The sequence below is a fragment of the Erigeron canadensis genome, chromosome 6, assembly GCF_010389155.1.
Source record: "Erigeron canadensis isolate Cc75 chromosome 6, C_canadensis_v1, whole genome shotgun sequence".
Lineage (NCBI taxonomy): Eukaryota > Viridiplantae > Streptophyta > Magnoliopsida > Asterales > Asteraceae > Erigeron > Erigeron canadensis.
The window spans coordinates 42996232-43020518 of NC_057766.1; the positions used below are offsets into that span (position 1 = coordinate 42996232).

Sequence of the window (24287 nt, forward strand, 5' to 3'; positions counted from 1 at the left end):
TTTGTACTCAGGCAAATAAATATATGTCTATATCTCATAAATTACCAATGAGGAACAAACATAAAGATGATGTTAAGAAGTAAACATGAACAAACTTATAATTTTGTACATAAACATGAACAAATGGACACGGATTAGAGAGGGTGGTCACATATCATAGTCCTATTTGTTTCATTTTAGCTACAACAAACTTATAATTTTATACATAAACATGAACAAATTCCACTATTTGTGACTACACTTGTAACACCCCAACTAGGCGGAATCATGTGGGTTACATACTAAGCACAACACGAGATAGAAATTAAGTAAAGACAAGTCTAAATGCAATGCAAGGATTAGACAATCCATATAAATCATTCAATTACAAATACCGGATCAAGAATAATGCATAAGGAGCACGCCCATCAAACGGTTACAAAATATTAGTTCAAAAGATGGTAAATGATCCTAACTATAATCCATAAGCGGGAACTATGAATCACGGATCCAAGAATAGTCCAAGTCCAATCCTAGCATGCAACAAATCTATCAATTATCCAACGCGTCTCTGGTTAACCCGTTCATCTGAAAAGTGTACTAAAGCGTGTCAAAATAAAGTTGGTGACTTTGTAGGTTTAAGTAATGAAAATCAAGTGTCGGGATATCAACCGTTATCAATAAGTGAGGATTAGAATACCTAATCACCTAAAATTCAATACAATAAACGTCACGTCACAATAATCGTTAATATATATCTATATATGTATGTGTATATATATATGTCATAATATGGGCTCAAAAACCATTATCCCGAGTATGATCATGCCAGGTGTGGATTCGTCAATCCACCGTCACGTTAATACATAATAATATAACATACGTTATACGTCATAAGTATAACATTGTCATAAAGTGGTCATGATCATACCGGGTGTGGATTCGTCAATCCACCGTCACGTCATTCCATAAATACATTATATGTCATGTGTCGCATATAAACGTCAAATAACACATATCACAAGCAAACGATTAGATAACTAAGTCTCATCTCATATCATAAACAATTATATCAATCGACAAGTGTTTAAATGACAAGTACACTTTTCACCCCAAAATAGAATAAACGTAGGGGCTACGAGACTCACCTTGATCGGCAATGAGAAGTTGAGAATGAGCTATAATTGATTTATCAACGTCTAGAGGTCGCGACGAGTCCAAAACCTATCATTACGTTTATTTTTCATATTAATATTATATTTTACTTTTCTTAACTTCACAAATGGAAACCTTAAATGGACTCTTGACTTTAAGTGCTTCATTCGACTCATACAAGTCACCTTAAAAGTCAAGGAAAGATTCAATGGAAAGCTTAGTTAGATCCTAGGGTCACAACAAAGAAGCTAGGAAGTAAAACTGGAAAATAATTTAACCAAACCGTCGTCCAGCACGCTGCTGTCCATCGTCTCACACACTGGGAAAAACTTAACCACCGTCTCATACAGTGCTAGGTTGCATCTTGGACGGTCAGCCAAGGGTTTGCAGAGCGCCTGACACGGTGAGGGTGGATGTCTGGCACGCTTCATTGGCGTCAGAGACACTGACAGCCACAGTGGCTCACAAAGTGAAGTTTTACCGTTTTGTTTAGTGTTTCGGTAAAACTTGAGAATCACATCGCCTCCGCCCTAGATCTCGGCAGTAGCAACATTTCCCATATACAACTTATCTTCACCGGATGTTTCTTTCAAAGTATGAAACATAATCTTATCCGGACACACATGACGGGTTGCACCCGTATCAACCCACCATCCTTTGATCCCGTCGGTGGTAAGATTAACCTCTTCCAACTTAGCAGTGAGATCAGAAATCATAGCAACAAGAGGCATGTCATCATCGACTATGTTTGCCCTTTCTTTCATTGGATTCTTACATTGATCAGCTCGGTGACCAGATTCACCGCAATTATAACACTTCCCTTTGAACATAGCAACTTTCTTCTTCACACCACCACTTTTAGGACTCAAATCCACCCTTTTTCCTTTGTTTTTCTTGTCAGGACGCTTCCCTTTACCCTTGAAATTACATTTTCATTTAGAACTTTGGCCATGTTCAACAAAGTTAGCCTTAGCAAGTCCTTCAACATGACCACCATTTTGAGCAACTCTATTGTCTTCTTCAATTCGAAGACGAACAACGAGTTCTTCAACGGTCATTTGCTTTCGTTTATGTTTAAGGTAATTTTTGAAATCCAACCAATTTGGGGGCAACTTTTCAATTATGGAAGCAAGTTGAAATGTTTCACCAAGAACCATTCCTTCTGATAAGATTTCACTGATTATACTTTGCAATTCTTCAACCTGTGCCATAACAGTTTTAGAGTCTACCATTTTAAACTCTAAAAATCTTGCAACTATGAACTTTTTAGTTCCGACATCTTCGGTTTTGTATTTCTTCTGCAAAGACTCCCTAATTCTTTGGCAGTCGTTATTTTGCAATATACATTATACAGTGAATCAACAAGGCCATTCAACACATAGTTTCGGCATAGATATTTGAAATGCTTCCAAGCATCAACAACACTTACTGATTGAACATCAATAGAACCTTCAGGAATTTGAGGTGTTGTTTAAGTTAAGAATCTCGTAAGATTCAGAGTGGTCAAATAGAACAACATCTTTTGTTGCCACGTGTTGAAGTTGTTACCAGAAAATTTTTCTGGTTTTTCACAGTGGTTGACCATAGTTTGGGTAGCTTGGGTACCTACCAAAGGTCTCATGCTTGTAGAGACAGTATGTCCCTACAGATTGAGAAACAGAAGCACCCATAGTGTTGGTGGTGGTAGAAGCAGAAGTTTCATTAGTAGAGAAGTCCATATCAGTAGCCATTTCTAAAAATGAACAAAGAAAGTTTTACTAAAAAACTTGCATTTACAGAGATACAAAAGATAAACTAAAGAAACTACTTTACATAAAAGTAAAAGATAACAAAAGTTTTAAGAAAACAGTTTTGTAATTTGAATTAATAGAATGGTGAAGAAGCAAAATCAGTTTTAAGATTGTAGGAACACCATTCAATAAAAGAACATTTTATTGATAATCAAACTCGAATTACAACAAGATTACAATCAAATTTAACTATTAATTAATCAATACAAGAAAGTTAAAGAAACAGAAACATATACAGAAAAGAAGAAGGCAAAACGGGCTGAAGATATGGTTAAACCAAGGTCCCTTAAAACTGATTTCGGGCCACTTAAATGAACCCGTAAGTTTCCCAGGGTACAATAGCCAAAGCAAATTGTACTGCCGGAATAAACCACAACCCAAAATTTACCTTCAAGAATAGCAAAAAGATTAGAGAAAGAGTTGTGTTGACGATCCAAGATGAGTGTTGGTGTCATTGTTGTTATTCTGATAAAAACAAAACATATCTCTATATCTGATTTTAAGTGCGAAACACTTGTTAACCTTAGAACATCTTAAGAAGAGGTGTCACTTGCTGAACTAAAGCAAGTGTAACACCTGGAACAAATGAACCCACTTAAGCCATAACAACTAACACTTGAGCCATACTGAGCCACTTAGCCATAAAAGTGCACCACTAAAATGCCTCATTGCCAACAACCCCGGTCTCGGGCGCGTCGGTTGCTTTGCACCCTCCTCGCTCACTTGGGGTGTAGCCCCTTATAAGGAATTATAATTCTTCTAACACTCCTCCTTATAAACACACTTAATGTTTATACCTCTTCCAATGTGGGATAAACTCACATTAGTTAAACACTCTTTCAACTCCTTTTAACATATCTATAAACTTGAATATTTTATGTCTTAAACATAAAATTTTCTAACACTATTGTGGTTTCACCCCATTGTTAGTATTCATTGTTTACTAATTTCTCTTTTTTATGATCTTGTCCCATTGACAACATTATTATCAACGGAAAAATCCTCAAACCTTATTCATTTAATGTTATTAGGTATGAACAACGTACAATGAAACATTAAAAAGACTATCTTTATTCAAAGGATACATACTAGGTTAAAATGTCAAATAATGCAACTGTACAACTTTCGGCGCCATATATAGATCAGTGGATAAGGAAGACAACTTTAATTTCATGTACAGTACTTCCTAACCAACTTTATAGATTTTTCGTTAGTTATTAAACTAGAAATTTATAGTACTTTGCAAAAGGCTTGTTCTAGTTTCCCCTCTAGCTAGTTTCCTTGATGAAACATTTTTGGCGAAGTTTAGTCTAATTATTATATATAGATGGTCCCTTGAATTATTTCAAAAACTTTTTCTAATAATTAACAAAAAAGTTAAAGATGCGACCTCAATGGTGTCAACTTGCATGCTTGGTCTACCCTTTTGGAGGAAATCGACATATGCTCAAATGTGAATTCATTTAGTGGGAACTAGGAACATGTAGTATATTCATACTATCATTGGAACTATGACCTGGAATGGGTACAGTACAGTTCTTAATAATGGGCTTGTTGGTACACACATACAAATGTCGATCAATTACAAATTAGTCCGTGAAGCTAGGGCCGGTTGGTAAAGGTAAATTTTAGATTTGAATAAGATGCTTCTAGTTTTCACTTTTTTATAAAAAACAATTTGGTTGTATTAGCTTATACTAGCTCTCATTGCTTTCCCATTAACAAGAATGATGACAGAGGAAATAGAATCACATGATAAGGTATTTTATGATCACATCTCATTTTGTTGTCTTTATATACCAATGATTTTTGACAACTAATTCACGTGAAGGACAGTATTCTACTATTTTGTAGTACTCCCTTTTTTTTTTTTATGTAACTCTTTATATTTTCTCTTTTTATAGTTAGAAAACTACACAAACCACACACCTATCCACAAGAGCTAGCTAGCTTAGGCAAAATGCAACCTTTCACTTGTTCCATGCTATCTCTTTTAGCCATTATCTCATTTTCTATATCATTCAACTTCACCATATGTCTTGCAACATCTAGATTTCGTTTAGAAAGTGATTCGGACACAAACACGGATTTCATTAAGGCCTCGTGTGACACCACTAGGTACGCCGACTTGTGCTTCAAAACGCTGTCGCCTTACGCGGACACCATTCAAAAAAATCCAATGGAGTTGGCCAATGTTGCACTGACCGTATGCTTAAAAAGCGCAAAATCGACCTCAAAAAGCGTACGACAGCTGTCAAAAGGGCGAGACTTGACTACGCGAGACGGGCAGGCTATTGCAGATTGTTTGGAAAACATGAGTGATTCTGTGGATGAGATGAAGAAATCAATGGTGGCATTGAAGGGTTTGGATGGTCCAGATTTTATGGAGAAAATGGGGAATGTAAAGACTTGGGTGAGTGCGGCAATGACAGATGAAGATACATGTATGGATGGTGTTGAAGAAAATTTTGGTAATAAGATGAAGGAAACCATTAGAGGGTATATAGTAAGTGTTGCTGAGTTAACAAGCATTGCTTTGTCTCTCATTACTAATTTATCTTCCACTTAACTAATAATTAGTTTGCTTATTTCTAAGATAAGTGTGTTGAAGCAAATTAAGCTAGTGACATCGCTTTCTTAATTGTAATTTATTTATATATGTGTGTGTGTATCTGTGGGGATTACAAAAAAACTTAATAGTGTAGGTTAGTTACTAGTGTGCCATTTGCTAATTTAGCAAATAATTTGTGTATGATTTCACCTCTAAATAATAATCATATAAATTTCTTATATTGTAGAGCTTAATGTGTTCATTCAAGTGTATATGTTTTTGCAATGATATGGGCTTAATGGGTCAATATTTGAACATATTAAATTTGTATACGAAATGGTCTTGGACCCAATCAATCAAAGCTGGCACATAATAATGGATACCCAAGAAATAAAGAACAAGAGATTACTGGCTAATGATGTATGCATTGGTCTTAATTCATTATGCACCAACAACCAAATTCACGGAAGGAGTACTTTGTCTTAAATACTAGTCACTGGTCCATGTCTTATTACCCAGCCCTTTCACTATGGGAGCACATATTATTACCACTATTTTTTTATTAGTGTACCACACTGTACAACTGTTATAGCAGACAGTACAAATATATAATACATAATAATGGTAGATTAATAAAGAGTTATGGTACTATTATCAATTTCCTTTCACTATTTTATAGTATTATTTTTCAGATCGGCTAGTTATGATAATTTATGCTTGCTCATCAAACAGTCTTAATTATTAAAACATTCTTTAACAATCACACATATGAAGCTAATTATTTTAGAAGTTATCACATCAAATACTATTAATTAACTAGCATTGTACCTGCGCGATGCGGCGGCGGTTTGGTCATGAGGACGACTGGTGGTGGTGGTGACGGCAGTCGTGGTGGTGACAAACTATTATTGATGGTGGGTGTAAGTAATTGATGTAAAGATATAGTGGAGATATTTTAAAAGATAAGTGATTGATGATGTGAATTAACTAATCAAGGGTAAAGTGATAATTTTGCATCTAATACTTTTATGAGAGAGAATGTGATAATTATTATAAGATAGTATAGATTAAGAACAATTATACTGAAAAATTGAACCGACAATACATTTTAAGAAAAGTTTGTGAGGAAACGCTCACTCCGTTTAGTCTTAGCAGACCTCGTAGCTAGAAATCCCAACATGTATTCTCAATTAGGGATGTGCATGGTTTGATCCAAACTGGCTAAACCATTTAAACCGGGGTATTTGGACGGATTGGTTGGTTTTAAATCAAAATTTTAAACCGTCGGTTTGTTTTTTCCATAAACCATTTGTATGGTTTGGTTTTGGTTTTAGATATTATACAATCCGGTAAAACCATACCGGACCATTTACTTTTAATAAATGTAAGTTTATATCTATATTAATAGTTAATAATGTAAATTGTATATACTTATTATTTGTCAAAGTTGTAGACATGATATATATCGAATCTTAAATTGTTATGTTTGTTTGTCTTATAAGACTTATGAATATTTTGTTATGTCATGATATCGAATGATGCTACGTATTATTTTATGTTTTTGTACATTTAATTTCAAAAAATAAAAGACCGCTTAACCGTCCAAACCAAACCGGATTAATTGGTTTTGGTTGGTTTGGTTCGACATAACAATTTGGACGGATTGGTTTGAAAAGTCATGAAACCGTATGTATTGGTTTGGTTGAGATTTTTGGCTAAAACCGTCCACTCGATGCCTTCATTGAAGTACTTCCTTAGCTTAGGATGTCCTATTGCCAATTTACGGAAGCTGGACCATGCACATCCTTATTCTCAATAATGGTGAGATGAAAGTACTGCCATTTGCTTCTTTCTTTAATTGAATGTGGTTTCATGTTTCCTTGATTTTTTTAGCTTTGATAAGCTAGGTAATAACATAGAACGATTCTTGTTTTGACTATTCGAGTAAAAACAACTATAATCTTAAATGTTCAAGACACATTACCACAAAGCCACATTAATTTACAGATCGTAACAGATAAATCATATATGATAACTTTGTTTACGAGGAGAAATCTTTTTTAGAAACCTATCTTTTTTATAACATTTTAAAAATGTGAATAGGTTTTCTACATTGGTGAATAATGCATAAAGGATGAGGGGGACTAATTATAAACCAATGATCTAGTTCCTATGTTCACTTGTGATGGGTCAAGATTAAAGGCGTTAATCTCAAGTTATAGCTACCTCATGTTCATGACAACTCATAAGAATTTGGGATCAAGTGTTAACTCTTTTCAAGTGAGGAGGAACAATGAAGAGAGTATTCATCAAAAGATAGTTTTTATTGTTTATTTAAATTAGGAATATTCAAGATATAATATAAATTAAGTTTCGAAATATATGATATTAGGGTTTTTTTATAATCATTATCAAATAACAAATGGTTGGGAGTACTAGTTTCTAAATGATATTATAGGTCTAATAAGACGACATGGTTAATTGTTTTGGAATTGTTTGTATTTTTTTTATCTATTTATTTATTTATTTTGAACGTTACCCAAACCTTTTTAACAATCTAACACATAACATAAGGCCATAACAATCAGAATCACAACCCAAGAATTGAGCTAATTTTAACCCAATCCATTGTGAGCAATGTTGATAAGATCATGAGAATAATAGCAGTAATTAAGAAAGAATGAGTAGCTGTCAAAAGAACATGAAATATGTGGTAGTTTTAGTAGTTAGGACATAGGATCTATATATATAGGTCTCTGATGCATATAGCATTCATTGGATTCCAAGAGATGCGGCATTTGTCAAGCAGCAATTGACGACACTCACGTGACTCTCAAAGTATGGATGAGATGGAACTTTCAGAATTTGTTTGACTTTCGTACATTACATCATGTCCGTCCACGTTACTCTGTTTCATACGCTGCCCACATGCATCCCTATCATTTTCCTTCAGAATCACAGCTCACAAGTTTTTTTAATTTCATCCTGTATTTTAGATACTAGCGGGGAGGGAGTGGTTTCCCAGAACCCCAAACTTCTTCAAATATTCACATCATTATTTTCCAATAAAAATTTTCTACCTCAAACTTCTCCAATTCACCCCAAATCACTCCAAAATGGTGGCGCCACTTACCCCAACCCCAATTCGCCCTTTTCCTGCACGTGTCCAGCCCCCATTCGCCCTTTTTCCTGCACGCGGTCCCCACCTCCTCTTTTCTCTTCTCGGGCTCACTACACCAATTCCCTTCCAATTTACCCCACCCTAAACCCCTGGCGGCGGTGTACCTGCACGGGACCGGGGTCCCCCGCACTCCTCCCCGCATCGACTCCCACCCCTCTCACATATTATTTCTCATGTTATATGTTGAGGCCCAACGAATTAGAGGCCCGGCAAATAACAAATTCTCTCATTTTTTTAACTGGTCAAACACCTAGTTACATCTCCCTGTTACAAAGTACAACTAATATTATTGGGCTACAAAGTAACAAATTCTATATCCATCAATCTATCATATGCTCATAACATTTAACTTGGGAATGCAATTTATATAACTACATCACCGACAGTACCCAATTTCTGCTAAAGCAGGGTACGAAAGAGGTAAAATATAGACAGTTTTGTCTTTACTCTTTACCCAAAGGTAAAAAGACTACTTTTATAGAGACTTCCGGCCAAACAACGAAGAATAATTAGAGCATATGGGGTAAGTAACCATTTTCTAGACGGTTGAGTATTGCTTAGCTACATTATATAACTACCATACGTATATCATACGGATTATAACTTTATGAGATCGTAAAACTTGTATATACTGATAAGTAAATTATAAAAAAAAAATGTTTGCTACACTACTAGGTGTTGTTGTTAGTGTTCATTAAAAAATATGCATTTTTCATATAAAAATTTACCACCTAAATTTATCAAAGTACAATATATGTTTTGTACGTTAACGACAATCTATAATATCAATAAATATATCACCTCCTTTATGCTATGTTTTTTAGTTTTATTCAATGTTTTAAAAACCGGTATTTTAGTTATACTGGCGTGGAAAAATTTTCCGGTATTACCGGTATTATCGGTAATACCGGAAATACCGGCCGGTACGACTATTTTTAATTTATTATATTTTTTGTGTAAAAATCTTACAAAACTTATTACAACTTAACAAAAATAGTCAAAATTCAATTATAATTTATTCAAAAATAATACCAAATATAGATTTCATAACAAAATATAGGTTTTAAAGTTCACAAGTAACAAAAAATAACATTAAAGTATCATAAAAATAATTTTTTTAAAAAATCAAAATTTATTTTTTGAAAATACCGGAAATACCGGTATGGTAATACCGGAAAATACCGGGAATACCGGAAATACCGACCGGTATTGAATAGTGAAAATACCGGACTTAAAATACCGGCGTGGTGTCCGGTAATACCGGCCGGTATTTACCGGTATTTAAAACATTGGTTTTATTTGACACATACAAACCAAATTATTTAAAAAGAAATTAAAATGTGTTCTCTTCTTGAATTTAGGAAATGAAAGTATAAAGGTAAATGAATGAAAAACCTAATAGATTTTAGGGTAAAAGTTATCATCCTGTTTTTTAGAAAATCATAAAGTAAAGAAACTTGTTTCTTTCTTTTCCATTCTCACGTCTTCCATTTATTTCATTTTGTGTGTTTGATAAGAATAATGAATCATAAAGAAAGAAAATGTAATATAGAATGAAATTAGAGGGGAAAAAATGAATATATTTTTTATAAAAAAATAGATCATGTCATTTGGTATAAACAGAAAATGAGTATAAAAGAAATACAAATTTTTAACTAATAATTAAACTAATACATATAACATCATCAATACATAAAAAAATTTCTCCATTTCTTATATCTTTATTTTATTTTACCAAACACCCCTTCTTAAAATAACTGGAGTTAACATTAATCTATGAATTAGTTTATAAACGCATTCTTAAATAAAAACTAGTAAAAACAATACGAAGGCATTAAATGTGTATAAAGAATGGAAATGTCGACTGACAAATTAAACAACAAGATTAATCTCTATACAACAGTCATTAACAAGAATTGTATGTTAAGCAATGCATAGTTAATTAGTTACTTTTCAAAAAGAAAAGGCAATGCACAGTTGCAAACTAATTGTTAAACTTCGTAATTAGATCAGATTACACTAGACACACAACTATAATATAAGAGATGTAAAAGATAAAATGCCACTAAGATAACGCAGACATTGCAATAGAAACATAATGGAGACTGGCCAAAAACATCATAACTTAAACATTTTCCATTAATTTAATAATAAAGTCTTAGTTAAGTCGATCTCATTTGATATTTTGGCTCCTATAAATTCTTGCACAATTTCTTGGTTCCTTCCCATATTCATCACACAAAAACACCAACTTAAAATGGAACCCAAAATTGTCATTATATTATTTCTTACAACAACACTAATTATATCAACATCCCAATTAGTCTCATCCATCACCACCATTGCTCAACAAAACACATATTCCACATTTGTCAAAACCTCATGCAGCTCCTCTACTTACCCATCCGTGTGCCTAAAGACTCTCCTTCCTTACGCCACGGCGGTCAAGTCAAACCCGCTTAAACTCGTCAACGCGGCTCTCTCAACCACCCTCAGATCCTCCAATGCCACCCTAGCTAAAATATCACAATTGTCGAAAACTAAAGGGATCACCAAATGGGAAGCAGCTGTCCTTAAAGATTGCATTGGGGATATTAAAGATTCAATGGATGAAATCAAAGACACTCTTAAGGTAATGTCGGGTATTTCTAAATCTAACGACAAGCGTTTCATGATCTCTAACGCGCAGACGTGGATAAGCGCGGCTATCACTGATGAGAATTCGTGCCTTGATGGATTTTCGGACCGGAAAATGAACCCGGTTGTTAAAAAGAAAATAAGGAACAGCATTGTGAGTCTTGCTAGAGTTTGCAGTAATGCTTTGTATCTCATCAACCATCTTTCAGTTTGAGGCGGTTTAATTTTTATTTAAAAAATGAAATTTGATTTCGTTTTTGCATCAGTATTTTTTTTAATTTTTATGATAGGTTTGTAAAATACTACGTGATCTATAATCTTTGTGATCTACGCAACTCTCAAGGCATAGCGTGTGATTGTGAATTAGTGAGTAATATTTAATTATGTCAATAAAATAACTACATGTTGATTTTTTTTCTTCGATATATCGTGTTTAATATACTATACACAATACACAAGCTAGGTATATATTATCATCATGATTATGTTATGATCATATGTCGATAGAAGCATCAAATAGATGCAGGGGCAGACACAACTCCCGTCCCGGGTCAATGTTTTTAAGGGCACCAACGATTTTTATAAAACTAGACTTATGTCCGTGTAATGAGGCAGCAGTGAAGGTAGTGATGACAGAGGTGGTGGGGGACGCAGTGGGGATGGTAGTGAGCGACGATTGTGGTGAATATAAAAATAGTCGATGTTAAAGGTGTTATTGTAGTTATTTTAAGTGTTAAAAGATCTATACTGTAAATTATTTCATTAATGGTATTGTAAATATATTAGATGGATATGTTTAAATTAGTGAATAAAGTAGAAGGGTATTTATAGTTTTTGAAAGGTAGAAAGTTTAAGAAAAAAAGATGATTTGTTTTATTAGATAGTATATATATAATAGTTAACATTTGTAAAAAAAAATTGTTTATCTTTATCTTTACTCCCTAATAAAGCAAAAGAACTATTATTATTTTTAGAAAATTTTGTTTTTGAATTACTGAAATTGCCCTTGGCATTTTATGTTCTTAATCAATTAATTTACACTTCAACCTTATCTTCTAAAATATTTTCACTACCACCTTTACATCAACCTACAATAATCCTACATCAATTGATACCGCCACCACCACAAATAATACCATCACCGACACTACTAGACCGTCGTCCCCGCCAGTGCCGCCGCATTGTGCGGGTACTACGCTCGTGTATCTCAATTTGTTAAGCGTCATTGATTTTTTTGACCCAGCTCGTCTTGGGTCGACCCTTTTAATATCAAAGATTTCGTATTTTAAGGAAAATATCAAATTACTAATTTGCTTTTTCTTATGAGACGGAGGGAGTAAAAAAAGTTTATAACCGGGTCTGTCTCTCTTCAAACCTAACGTGGTAATTTCCCATCATGGGGCTTTCTATCTATAGATTAAGCAATTACCAAACCAAGGTATACTGTACTAATATGTGTAGGTTCTTGTAATTTGAGTGAGATTGTTATTGCGCAAAAGCAGATATGGTTCGGTATTCCCTTGTTCTATGTATTGGTTATGTTCTTTATTTCTTGTCTAGTAAAAACTAATCGTAGAGTTGGCCGACTGAGGTCCCAGTCACGCATAAAATCGTATGAACTCGTGTTAAGGTATTAACACATCCGAGTTCTTCTTAATTTTAAGTACTTACAGACATTGGTGTCTAGCCAGTTACTTCCCATGTATATAAAATAGTTTTCTAAAATAAAAATATTTATATAAGGTATATATCTATCATTAAAATTTTAAAGTGCACATAAATTTAGTATTGGAGACCTAACGAGCAAATAATTGTATGATACAATCTCTTGAATTAAATCAAAAAAAATATTAAGGTATTAGTTGCAAGATTGGTCCCTGTGGTTTTTCCATTTTAGTAATGGGGTCCCTGTAGGGTGAAAAGTACATAAAATACCCCCCACACGTGCACACTTGACGGCTAACGAATCCGTCAAATTTGGACTAATTTTGCAAAAAAAATCTCAAAATAGGGACCCCCATTGCAACGATTCTCGAATGGGGATCCCCTTTGCTAAAACATACAAACCATAAGGACCAATCTTGCAATTAACTCGCACATTTAAGTACAGACTATAAAATATACCCTTTTTCAAACTAGGAATTTCTACTAATTTGCCAGATCGAGTACAATTCAATTCAAGATTCTTTAATTGTGAATGTAAAAAATTTAATTCCACAATGAAGTAAAGGGACGATGTGAATAGAGAAAATGATATACAAAGACAAAGGAGGCTGAGGTACAAAGTAACTAAACCTTTAACCGGGGACAAGATGATATTCAACCCCCTTTTTTAGTTTTGCACACATTATAAATTAAAACTTGTAAGTAAGTATACATTAGATGAAAGCCAAAGATTGGTTACATGAGTGGGTACGTGGTTCATGGCAGAGAGTTTATCCTTGAGGTGGACGGGGCTGGAATCTGACATTCAAAAAGCCACAATCCCACAAATAAGTTTGCTACTATACTAGATGCGTCGATGAACAAAATGGTTGAAGAACATGACGATAGGTAAAGGTAAGTCAGCAATCGACATAGACTTTTATGACATGGCACGTTGCGTTGGTATTTAACGAAGATCTAAATATATATGTGCCGTATATTTTGATAGCTATATAACAAAACCTTAGAGTATCATGAATTCATTTATAAAAACTTTAGAGTATCATGTATTCATTTATAAATCACCTAATATTTGGACCATTTTTTAAAATTTCGTGTTGTGGGTAACAAACTAACTCATTAATATAATTAAACGGCTAAAGCTTACCTAAAGGCCATAAAACATTAAAAATTAATTAATAACGTTAAAGGAACAATTAACTTGCCTAACATATAATGTGATTGACAATGAATGAAGAGTGAAGACCTAAAGTTTGGTTTAATTCGTATATAACGACAAGATAAGAGTAAGTTGCCTAACCAACTGGACCAAGTGTTTTAGTCGACGGCGATGCAGTATAATAAAATTAGGCTTCAATTGGGCTTTGGATCCTTTAGGTAGTTCGAGTGGTCTATATCGATGGCTGAAGGTGGGCAATAGTGCATTTCCACTCACTAGGCCTGGACCTCCTATTTTTACTTTTAGTTGTAAGTAAACACCAAATTTAACAAGTAAATAATATGGTAATAAGTATGATTAAAAGGTAAAAAGTTACTCACTTACTCCATATGAATGTGAATTGTTGCCGGGTATTTCACTATTAGTGCACAAACTTTTTCTTTTTTTTTTTATCTTGATTTGATTGATAAAATCTACAGTATCTAGTAAAAAAAAAGTTAAAAAATGAGTTGCTCATCGCGCGTTTGTCATATTTTATTTTTATTTTTATAGAGGGAATGGTCAAATACTAGCTAGACCCAAAATGTTTATCTCAATGGTTATCAAAAATAGGATATAGTCTCTGGATGTGTATACATCACGGGTTTGAGTTTTGCAAGGAGTGGATTTTTCCTAATTATTTGGGTTTCCTCTTGAAAGGTCAAAGACATTCCGGGATCATTGCGTGACTGCCACTGATTGCAAAATGTGGTGTTATGAGTGACCCTAATTGCATTTAAAAAAAAAAAAAATCTAATTATATGATCACCTATTTTCACATTCCTTTTCTATTTACACATTTTTACTATGCAATAAACAGTTATGCATTATGTATAAATTATTATAACTCAAAATGTGTATTTTGAAAATGAAAAAATAAATAATTTTTAAATTTGGAATTTTTTTTCTTTACAAATTAAGCTCATGTCACAAAACATGATAATTTATTTTAACTAATTTTTGTTTAACTTTCATACCAAACAATGTATATTCATCTTTACAACATTTAAATAAAGAAAAACCACCCTTATAATACACTAAAGTAACATCTTAAACTCTCTTAGATTAAATTAAATTGTTGGGAAAAAAAATGTAGCATAGAAATAAGTATCTTCATCATAACGTTTCTATGTGATCATATTCGTCAAAATATTAGCTATGTATATCCATACTCTAACATACTCAAATCTGTCACTTTTTTTTTAACAGCTTTATATTATAATAAAAAAAAATATTTAGCAAAGCACTAAATGTCAAACCAAAGTTACACTTACACTTAGAATATGTAGGGAAAAAAATAATTACAACGAATTCCTAAGGGGGGAAGGAGTGGGAGTCGGCTACCACTCGGGTTCACCGACCACGATCGGCTACACCGTTTCCAGGGTTCGGCTAGGACTCGGGTAGGTAGATTTCGGGTATTAGATTGGTTTGTGAAGCTGAGAGTTGTGGTGTTGATATGAACGTTGGAACATGTGGACCCCCCCCCCCCCCCGACTACATACCTCTTTAATTTAAAAAAAAAAAACCTTTCTCCCTATATATACATATACTACTTACATTCATTTTAACACACATACCAAACACAAATATCATTTTAACACACACAAAAAAACCCTTTCTCCTCAAATGTCTAGTTCATCGGAATCTCGTTGTATCGTTGTCGGATCGGATTCATCCGATTCACATCATGGACAACCGGTCCAATCGGTGTGGGACGATACCTTTTACGCGGAGTTGCTAAACGAAGACATCCATCATCGTCTTCGTTATGACCTCACTGAACACGTGTGGGCTCAAGACTTGGGACATCTCAACGACTAGTATTTTTTTTTAAAAAATAAGTCTAGTGTTTTTATTTTAATGTTTTTTTTTTTAATTATGTATTGTTTTTTTTAAGTGTTATGTAATGTTTTTTAAGTTTTTAATAAAATGTTTAGTTAAATTATTGGTGGAATAAATAAAAAGAAAAAGAAAAAGAAAATGAATTTAGGTAAGTTTAATGAATTAGGTATGTATTTCAAGTGTTTTGGGTAAAAATTGGGTTAAATTGGGTAATGGTGAATTAAAGGGTATTGATTGGATAAACATTTAGGTATTTTACCCAAAGTCAAAAACCACTCCATCCCCTCTAAACACCTCAAAAGGCTCGAACTGCAAGGTCTGCAAATAAACCCCCAAGGTACAAGACAAGGTTACACAAGGAACGAGACAGGGTTACCCAAATCTGTCACTTGATGATACCGTTTCAAATAAACAATAGAATAATATTTCGTCTTATTTTTGTCTAAATATCAATGTGAAATACAAAAAGCATTCAACAAATTTCTTATGACACTTACATTACTCTAAATTTATAATAAATATATTTGGGGAAAAAAATTACTACCTAGTTTTTCACTACAAGAGATTAAAAAAAAAAAAAAAAAAAAACTTACGAAATAGGCTAATTTGACATGCACAAAAGAGGCTATACAATTAAACCTTTGTGAATTTTTTTTTTTTAACGTTCATTTTTTGTATGGTCTTTATACCTACCGGGTAGCATGTTATCGCAGTTGTTCACAGGAAAATCCCCCGAATAGATCGTCAAACGACACGACATCAATGACATTAAATGTCATTTGGGGTAAAAATTTGCGCCCCTTAGTTTCTAACCCTGATTGTCTAGAAACATAGATTCTGACATATTTCTGTCTGGTAATTATTATTTTGGCTAAGATTAAGCAACTCCTAAAAAACAATATGGCTTGGCCCATTCATGCACCAAAAAGGTGGTCTGTTACATGGCTTTCGTTGATGACGTTATTAATCTAATTGAGATATTGGTTAAGAAATTTGATTTTGAATGCTATCAATTCAACTTATTCAAAGGTGGTGTTTAACTTTAAGTTGTTTGCTTAAATATTTTCTTTACGGAACATAATCAATTTGCAATGACAGTGAAAGTAACGTGAAGTCAGACCAATTTCGATCTTTGAAAGTGATAACTTGTTAGGTTAATGAGTTATTTGTGTCTCCAAGATTTCAATGCCCACAAAATCAGATTTTTTGGGGGGGAAATTTTTTTGTAATATTTATTAGGCGACAAGCCATGTATTTTGGACTGTAAATTCTTTATATGGGCCATAGTTATGCGCTTCACATGGGTAGGGCCCATATAGTCAATCACGTGTATTTGGGTCCCAATAAAATTAACTATGCTAACATCTTGTCCTTCCTAGCCTTCCTTTTTTACTTTAATAACCGTCCCATATTTCTAGAGCCGACTGCTGTTTTTACACCTAATATTTTAATTTTTACACACATGATAGTACCATTAAAAGATCAATGGATATCTCATCATATCTATCAAAAAATAAGCATGACACGACAGAATTATGAAGGGCACGTTACTTATAGTATAAAATAACCCAAAGTATCACGCGATACAACAAAATAAGTTAATCTCTAATTTAATATTTTATCCATTAAACCTGACATGGCAATATGCCAATATCTCATTTACACTCAGTTGTTTACAGTATACTTTTCTATACCGTCCTCATAACAAGATTAGACATTACTAACATTAACCGTACAAGCTGAATACATAACGTGACAGTATATTCTTTTATTAGATGAAATAAAAGTATCTTTATCAGGTTTAGTCACCCAAGATACAGCCACAAGTATCCGACAATAAGAATCATCAAAACATATAATATACCGAAATTCATTTGAAAGTATGTTTGTTTTAAATCTAAGAACTTTTGATTAAGCATTATTTAAACAGTTACTAAACCATTAGAGTCACAGATAATAAGGTTGAAGCTGATTATAACACTACAATTAGAAGGGTAGGTATGATTAGGTAATGTCACATCATTATAAATCCAGGCCTTAACTACCATAAAGTATAATCATTCAGCACTATACTTTATTCTCACCACATATTAATGACATTTTAAAGCTTGTCATATAACTATAGTCTAAAATTGATTGATCCACATTTTCATACATATACACACATGTTTACAATTTAAACAAAGTTTGTTATCAACCTCACTAGGCGTAAATAATTTCGAAATGTCATATTCGGTTTTTAAGTATGTTACTGCCATTTACCAGTAATGCCGCAGTTCTTAAGATATCACAAGCTAATTAAAATGTATGCAAAAGACAAAAATAGATATATTTATATTTTTATACAACTTTCATATCCATAAAACTTAAACTGACCCGACCCACATGGGTTCACAAAGACAATATTAACTTAATTATGACACAAAAAAGTTTAACCATTAGTAGTACAGCCCACCTATCATCAACTAATGTTTCTGAGCAAAGCTGTTGACTAGTGCCAGAGCATTGCTAGTAACATGTGCAACGCTTGTGATCTGGGCCCGAACCGAAGTTTTGATCTTACCCTCCATGGTCTTGCCACCAAACCCATCCATACAAGTATTCTCATCAGTCAGGGCAGAACTGACCCATGTCTGAACATTACTCATATGCCAAATGAACTCCTGACCCTTAACCCGGTCACAGTTTTTAAGCTCCTGGATGGACTTACTGACCCGGTCCAAACTGTCACTAACTTCTTCTAAACAGTCACCAATTGCGGACCTTTCACGTGGCTTCAAACCTTTGAACCTTTTGAGCTTGTTGAGGTAAGCTTGTGTAGATAAGGATCTTTGAAGGCTAACGGTTAAGGCGGTACGGGCTAATTGGGCTGGGCTGGTTTGGATGGTTTTTGCATAAGGTGAAAGTGATTGTTCGCATAAAGAAGGGTACGTAACGGTGGCGCATGACTTCTTGATGTAGCCCGTGACGCGTTTAGCTGCTTGGGTTCCGGTTAGGCAGATGATGATGGCTAGAAAGATGAGTGGCAGAGTTATTTTGTGTGCCATTTTTGTTTTTTTTTAGTGTAGCGAGTCGATAATGTTTACTTTGGGCTATTGAATAAAAGGAGCTAGTGGGAGGGTATTTATAGAGGAAGTTATATGAATGGGGGTGGATGTATAGTTACACGGTTGTGATGCAACTGGAGACGTGTGAACTATAGTGTTTTCATTTGGGCTGGGTTCGGATGGTAGTTCCTGTTTAATTAGTACTCGTAACTTAGGTCTGACCGTATGAGGATATAACAAAATAGAAAAATATATAAGAAAAAATTGACAACGCTTAACTTTTTAAGCAAAAATTGTTTTTATTTAGTTTCTAAAGCAAAAATGCTTTAAAAAAAATCTTGTTATTGAATTAATAGCTTTTTAATAGTTAAAAGTTAATGGAATTATTATACAAAAAAAAAAAAAAAAAAACCCTTTAAGAAGTTTTTTTCCGTTATTGATATCTAACTTTGTTTAAATAGCACGGTACTCATGCTATGCGACGATGGTCGTGACGGTGACGGTGTGATGGTTGGACGACTGTTAGTGATGGAGTGGCAGTGAGTTGTGTATATAATTGATGTAAAAGGTTAATGGACATATTTTAAATGATAAAGGACTGACAGTGTAATTTAATCATTAATATTAAGAGGATAGTGTATATGAAAATATTTTAAAGGGTGTTAAGTGAAAATATTACATATTTTCAACATTACCAAAAATAAAAAGGGTTATTCTTTTTATAATATAATACAGATAACAAAGACTCGTGTTATAAAGAGATATTAAATTCAATTGTGATATCTGGGTTAGTGTTCTCATCCGTTACATTTTTAAAAGTTATTATACTTAAATATTTGGAAAGTTGTCTTGGTATGGTTAGAGAAATGCCCTGAAACTAACACAGAACAAGTTTGATTAGACCGTTATATGGAGTTAAAAATCATATAACACAAATACTCTAACACAAAACAAATTAGGTTAGACTGTTATAATGAGTGAAAAATGACTCATTATAGTCAAATAACCTTAAACTAACAAAACTTCTTTTTAAAACTAGAATTCACTATTAATTTGGTAGCTACTAAATACGATACTTATAGAAAAAAAATTAATTTGAGGTTATAATCTTCCATGTTATGGCAAAAAAATACTAGTATTATTTTTGGGCGCATAATTATCAAAGTATGTCACATAACACGCATTTTAAGGGAGTGTGTGATGAATGCAATTTTTAATTCGACCAACATTATGTTGGTTAATAATAATAATAATAATAATAATAATAATAATAATAATAATAATAATAAACTTTACTATATAATAAAAGAAATACCCCGAAGAGAAATGTTTAAACTACCATTCCTATGAAAAACAACCCTAATTTTAAAACATGACAACCATCAAAACTCCCTTTTTCACACACACCGGCTCCCTTATATGATTTCACATACACCGTTCGCATCATATACCATGATATCCGCTGCAACACGTGAGCACCATGTTAATAATAATAATGTTTAACTAATGCATTATGTTTGTCTTTTTACGTGAACAAATTATATAAATTTAAAACTTGAATATCGTTTCCTATATCTTTTTATTTAAGTCGGTGATAGAGAGAGGCGTTGTTTTTATTCTCCTTTTTAATTTTCAATAATGATATTATATTACGTAGTAGTAAATAGCGTCAATCCAGCATTATATTGCGGGTAGGCCGCTTTCAACGAGCCAAATTGTTTCACACTCGAAAGAAGAAAATATATGACACAATGTCACAATGTGATATGAAACACTCAAAATAAACCATATATAATATCGTATGGGTCCATCAAGCATTTTGTTTCCAATATAAAAAATAACCATACATTATTACATTTCCCTCTTCTTTAAAAAATTAAATAAATAGATACTTCCCGTACAGTACCACTCATTTTAGAAAGATATGTTAAAGATGTAATCTTTTAGTCTCATTTTGATTATCTCGATTTATTATTTTTGTTTGTCACAAAAACGATAATGCACTACAAACAAAACATATAAGTATATGACATTTTATACATTAAAGACTTCATTATTATAGATGTTTACATACAAAATAAATTGAGATAGGAGTAGTATATCTATACTTCCATATCTATACTATTCTCATATATAAAATATATTGTCTACTTTAATTTTAAAATTTAAGACTTCTAACTTTTAAATTAAAACATGATCATAACATTCATCTTTAGCATGATAAATCAAAATCATATTATATAAAAGACAATATAGTTATTTAACATATTTTTTAATCATGAAAAATGGTCCTTCCATTTGTAATTCATTCACATTTGTGGTCTCTTCAAAGACTTCTTTAAAAAAAATTATAAAAAAAAAAAACAAAAGAAAGAATGGCCCCTCGTATATATTTCTCTCTTTCTCCATTTTTTTTTATCTCGTCGAATTTTAAGAATTTTTCGGAATTATAACACTCGTCAGAGTCAATCACTCATGTCAAACTCCAGAGTCAAAAACATGGTAAAAGTAAAAACTATTGTCTCCGCCACTATGTACAGATGATATTCTAGTTTTTTAAAAGAAAGGTAGAACATAGTATACGGACAATTTTGTTATCGATCTTAACTTTGTTTTGGTGATATAAACATCACTAATAAATAGTGCAAGCAAGCTTTGAGGTTGTATGAAGTCGTTCCCGAAGTGACACTATAAGCGATGCTATTGAATCACCCTCGTTCACTTAGGTCACAGATGTATTGGATTGGGTAGATTTTTTTATTATTTTTTTTAAAAACAGTCAAAATTTTATTAAGATTCAAAGAGTACACATACACTTAGGGGGAGGGAGCCGAAGACGAGTTGACCGACGAGATGGAGCGAGCTGCAGGGAGATCAGCGAGTTTCGGCCGCCATGGAAGGGAGATGGCAGCAAGAAGGGGGGAGCGAGTTCAGATATCGCGTTGAAGGGGAAAGGGACCGGAAGTGTCAACCCATCAAACTTGGGGTATGACAGTTGGAGGACCAAAAAGGGAAAAGAAGAAAGAGCAGGGACCAAATTGCAATTATACTGAAAGTTTTTTTTAAGCTGCTGTTTACAATTTTTTTTTTTTTTTTTTCCCCTAACCTTTTTACTTTCTTAATTCTTTAACAAAATGAAATTTTAACATAATTTTTTTTTCTTTTTTTTTTCAACATTTTTTTAGGGCATAATATAAACTTTTTTTTTAACTATGTCATGTTTTAATTTTAATATATAATGTGTTTTAAGTATTATGTAATGTGTTTTGTTATTAATAAAACATATAAATTAAAAAAAGGGTTAATTATGTGAAGTTTATAAATGTTAAGGATGAATTATTAAAATGTGAAAAAAACATTTGGGAATTTCGGTTGCCACTAAAAAAAGGTTGAAAAAAGGTTAGAGGGTTGAAATGAAGTAGAGTAATTTGATTAGATATTTAAAGAGAGATGGGAGGGTTGAACCTTTCGGCTCCCTCCCCCTTAGGCTAGCAAGGAGCTAGAGTGCTAGACCCAAGTCTTATATTCATATCATTTCTTCCCCAAAGAAAACGGCAAGACTTTGCCCGGTTAGTAATCCACAAATATGACCTTGAATTGATATCGTCCGCCATTACAGAAACATCGGGTGGCTTACTATTGAAAATAGCATCATTCCTAGCAAGTTATATGCACCATATCGTAGTTTTAAGTTAATACTCTTCTATATGCCTCAAAGCGACTTTGCTAAAATGCTAAAGAAATGTCATCGATCCTAAAAGACAAAAACATAAGTATGTTTCTGTTTGTGTCAAAATCTTACCTTAAATTTATAAACTACCTAAACATAGCTAGATTTCAATCACTATAATTCTTTAGAAAAATCTCAATCAAATCAATGTAAAAACTAAAAAGGACTTTATTAAATTTGTGCATCATTCAAAATTAATTTGAACTAACTGTCTCCTAGTGTGAATGTATAAATCAAATTGATTAGGCTGTCCCAACACCTGATATTTCTGGTTTCAAGTGGAACTAGGCCCAAGTCGACATTTATTAGTATTATATTAAACGCAGGATAAAGAAAACGAAATTGTATTGCACCTTACCGACACTATGAGTGAGTCATTCGCTTATACTCCGAGTCATCATATATATGAAGTGCCTGGGTGGGTTTGGTGCATAACCCAACATAAACATTTTTTACTTCTAAATAAAGTTTTCTCGTTGCTACAAATAATGATAAAATATTTAATCGTTTAAACCACGACTGTGTAATTATCTGATCCATAAAATAAATGAAAGATTCGATTATATTATATGGGTTTACATATGGATTAGGATCTTCTATTGATCCAACTTTCCATGTAAAGTTAAATCAATTTTAACTACTAGATTAAATATAATGGTCAAGACTAAAATTTGATATTCAAATCTTAATCATTATATTTAATTTAATGGTTAAAGTTTGTAGTTCTACTTGTTATTAAAAAGAGCTATAACAACGACGAAAGAATTGTGAATTCGGCTAAGGGAAGTGCAGAAGGGAATGAGGAAGGATAAAATGGAAGACAAGAAGCCGGCCAAGCAGTTACTTTAAAAAGGGATCTAACTTTACCTATAAAGTTATATCAACTTTAGAAGATCTCAATCTGTTTACCTATATAGTTAAAAATCTAAGGGTTAATTAACTATAAATAAATGTATATAGTAGAAACGAACTAAGGTTTTGGACATTGTATGTAAACAACTTGATAACTTGTCCAAATTATGTAATATGACATACGTGACAACTCATATAAGCCGTCACGTGCAAGTTTTTGATTGGTCAGCTCATTATTTGAACATTTTTACTAAGTCCTTAATACACATATCCAATCCGATAATTGGTTCCCATTACAAACATTTTATCATAGTTAATTACATTTCAACGCACTTAACCCAAAAATCTAATTATGACACATGACATACAAATATTAAGATTAAAATAGAAAAAGGGTAAAATCCATAATTTAATCCTTTTTGAATACACAATTTCGCATTTAAACATCTATTTAGACCTCATGACCTCCAAAAACCTGTCATTAACAAAATTATATTTATCTTGATATAAAAAGTATATATATTATGTTCTTTTGTCACTTAGTCGACAATCCATACCTTTCAAGGGTGATATACTAATACTACTATACTACCATATATCGGATATAAATATAAAAGTAGCCCAAAATCTATGTAGGCCCAATACAGATCTATTCAC

The 24287-nt window shown here is 32.9% G+C and overlaps 3 protein-coding genes across 3 annotated transcripts; 2 read left to right on the forward strand and 1 right to left on the reverse strand.

The window, feature by feature from the left end:
• The first annotated feature begins 4762 nt into the window (after window positions 1-4762).
• On the forward strand, window positions 4763-5714 carry LOC122603129 (pectinesterase inhibitor 7-like). The gene has a single exon (XM_043775748.1). It carries the CDS (start codon window positions 4885-4887, stop codon window positions 5491-5493), a length of 609 nt encoding a protein of 202 aa, XP_043631683.1. The 5' UTR covers window positions 4763-4884; the 3' UTR covers window positions 5494-5714.
• A 5193-nt stretch (window positions 5715-10907) lies between these two features.
• Window positions 10908-11545, forward strand: LOC122603130 (21 kDa protein-like). Its single transcript, XM_043775749.1, has one exon. The coding sequence runs from the start codon at window positions 10914-10916 to the stop codon at window positions 11505-11507; it is 594 nt and encodes a 197-aa protein (XP_043631684.1). The 5' UTR covers window positions 10908-10913; the 3' UTR covers window positions 11508-11545.
• Window positions 11546-18307: 6762 nt separating this feature from the next.
• Window positions 18308-19106, reverse strand: LOC122603131 (21 kDa protein-like). The gene has a single exon (XM_043775751.1). The coding sequence runs from the start codon at window positions 19046-19048 to the stop codon at window positions 18467-18469; it is 582 nt and encodes a 193-aa protein (XP_043631686.1). The 5' UTR covers window positions 19049-19106; the 3' UTR covers window positions 18308-18466.
• Window positions 19107-24287: the final 5181 nt, after the last annotated feature.

Bases quoted from the DNA above. Each gene is read 5' to 3' on its own strand.
- LOC122603129 (XM_043775748.1), top strand. From the start codon at position 4,885: ATGCAACCTTTCACTTGTTCCATGCTATCTCTTTTAGCCATTATCTCA.
- LOC122603130 (XM_043775749.1), top strand. From the start codon at position 10,914: ATGGAACCCAAAATTGTCATTATATTATTTCTTACAACAACACTAATT.
- LOC122603131 (XM_043775751.1), bottom strand. From the start codon at position 19,048: ATGGCACACAAAATAACTCTGCCACTCATCTTTCTAGCCATCATCATC.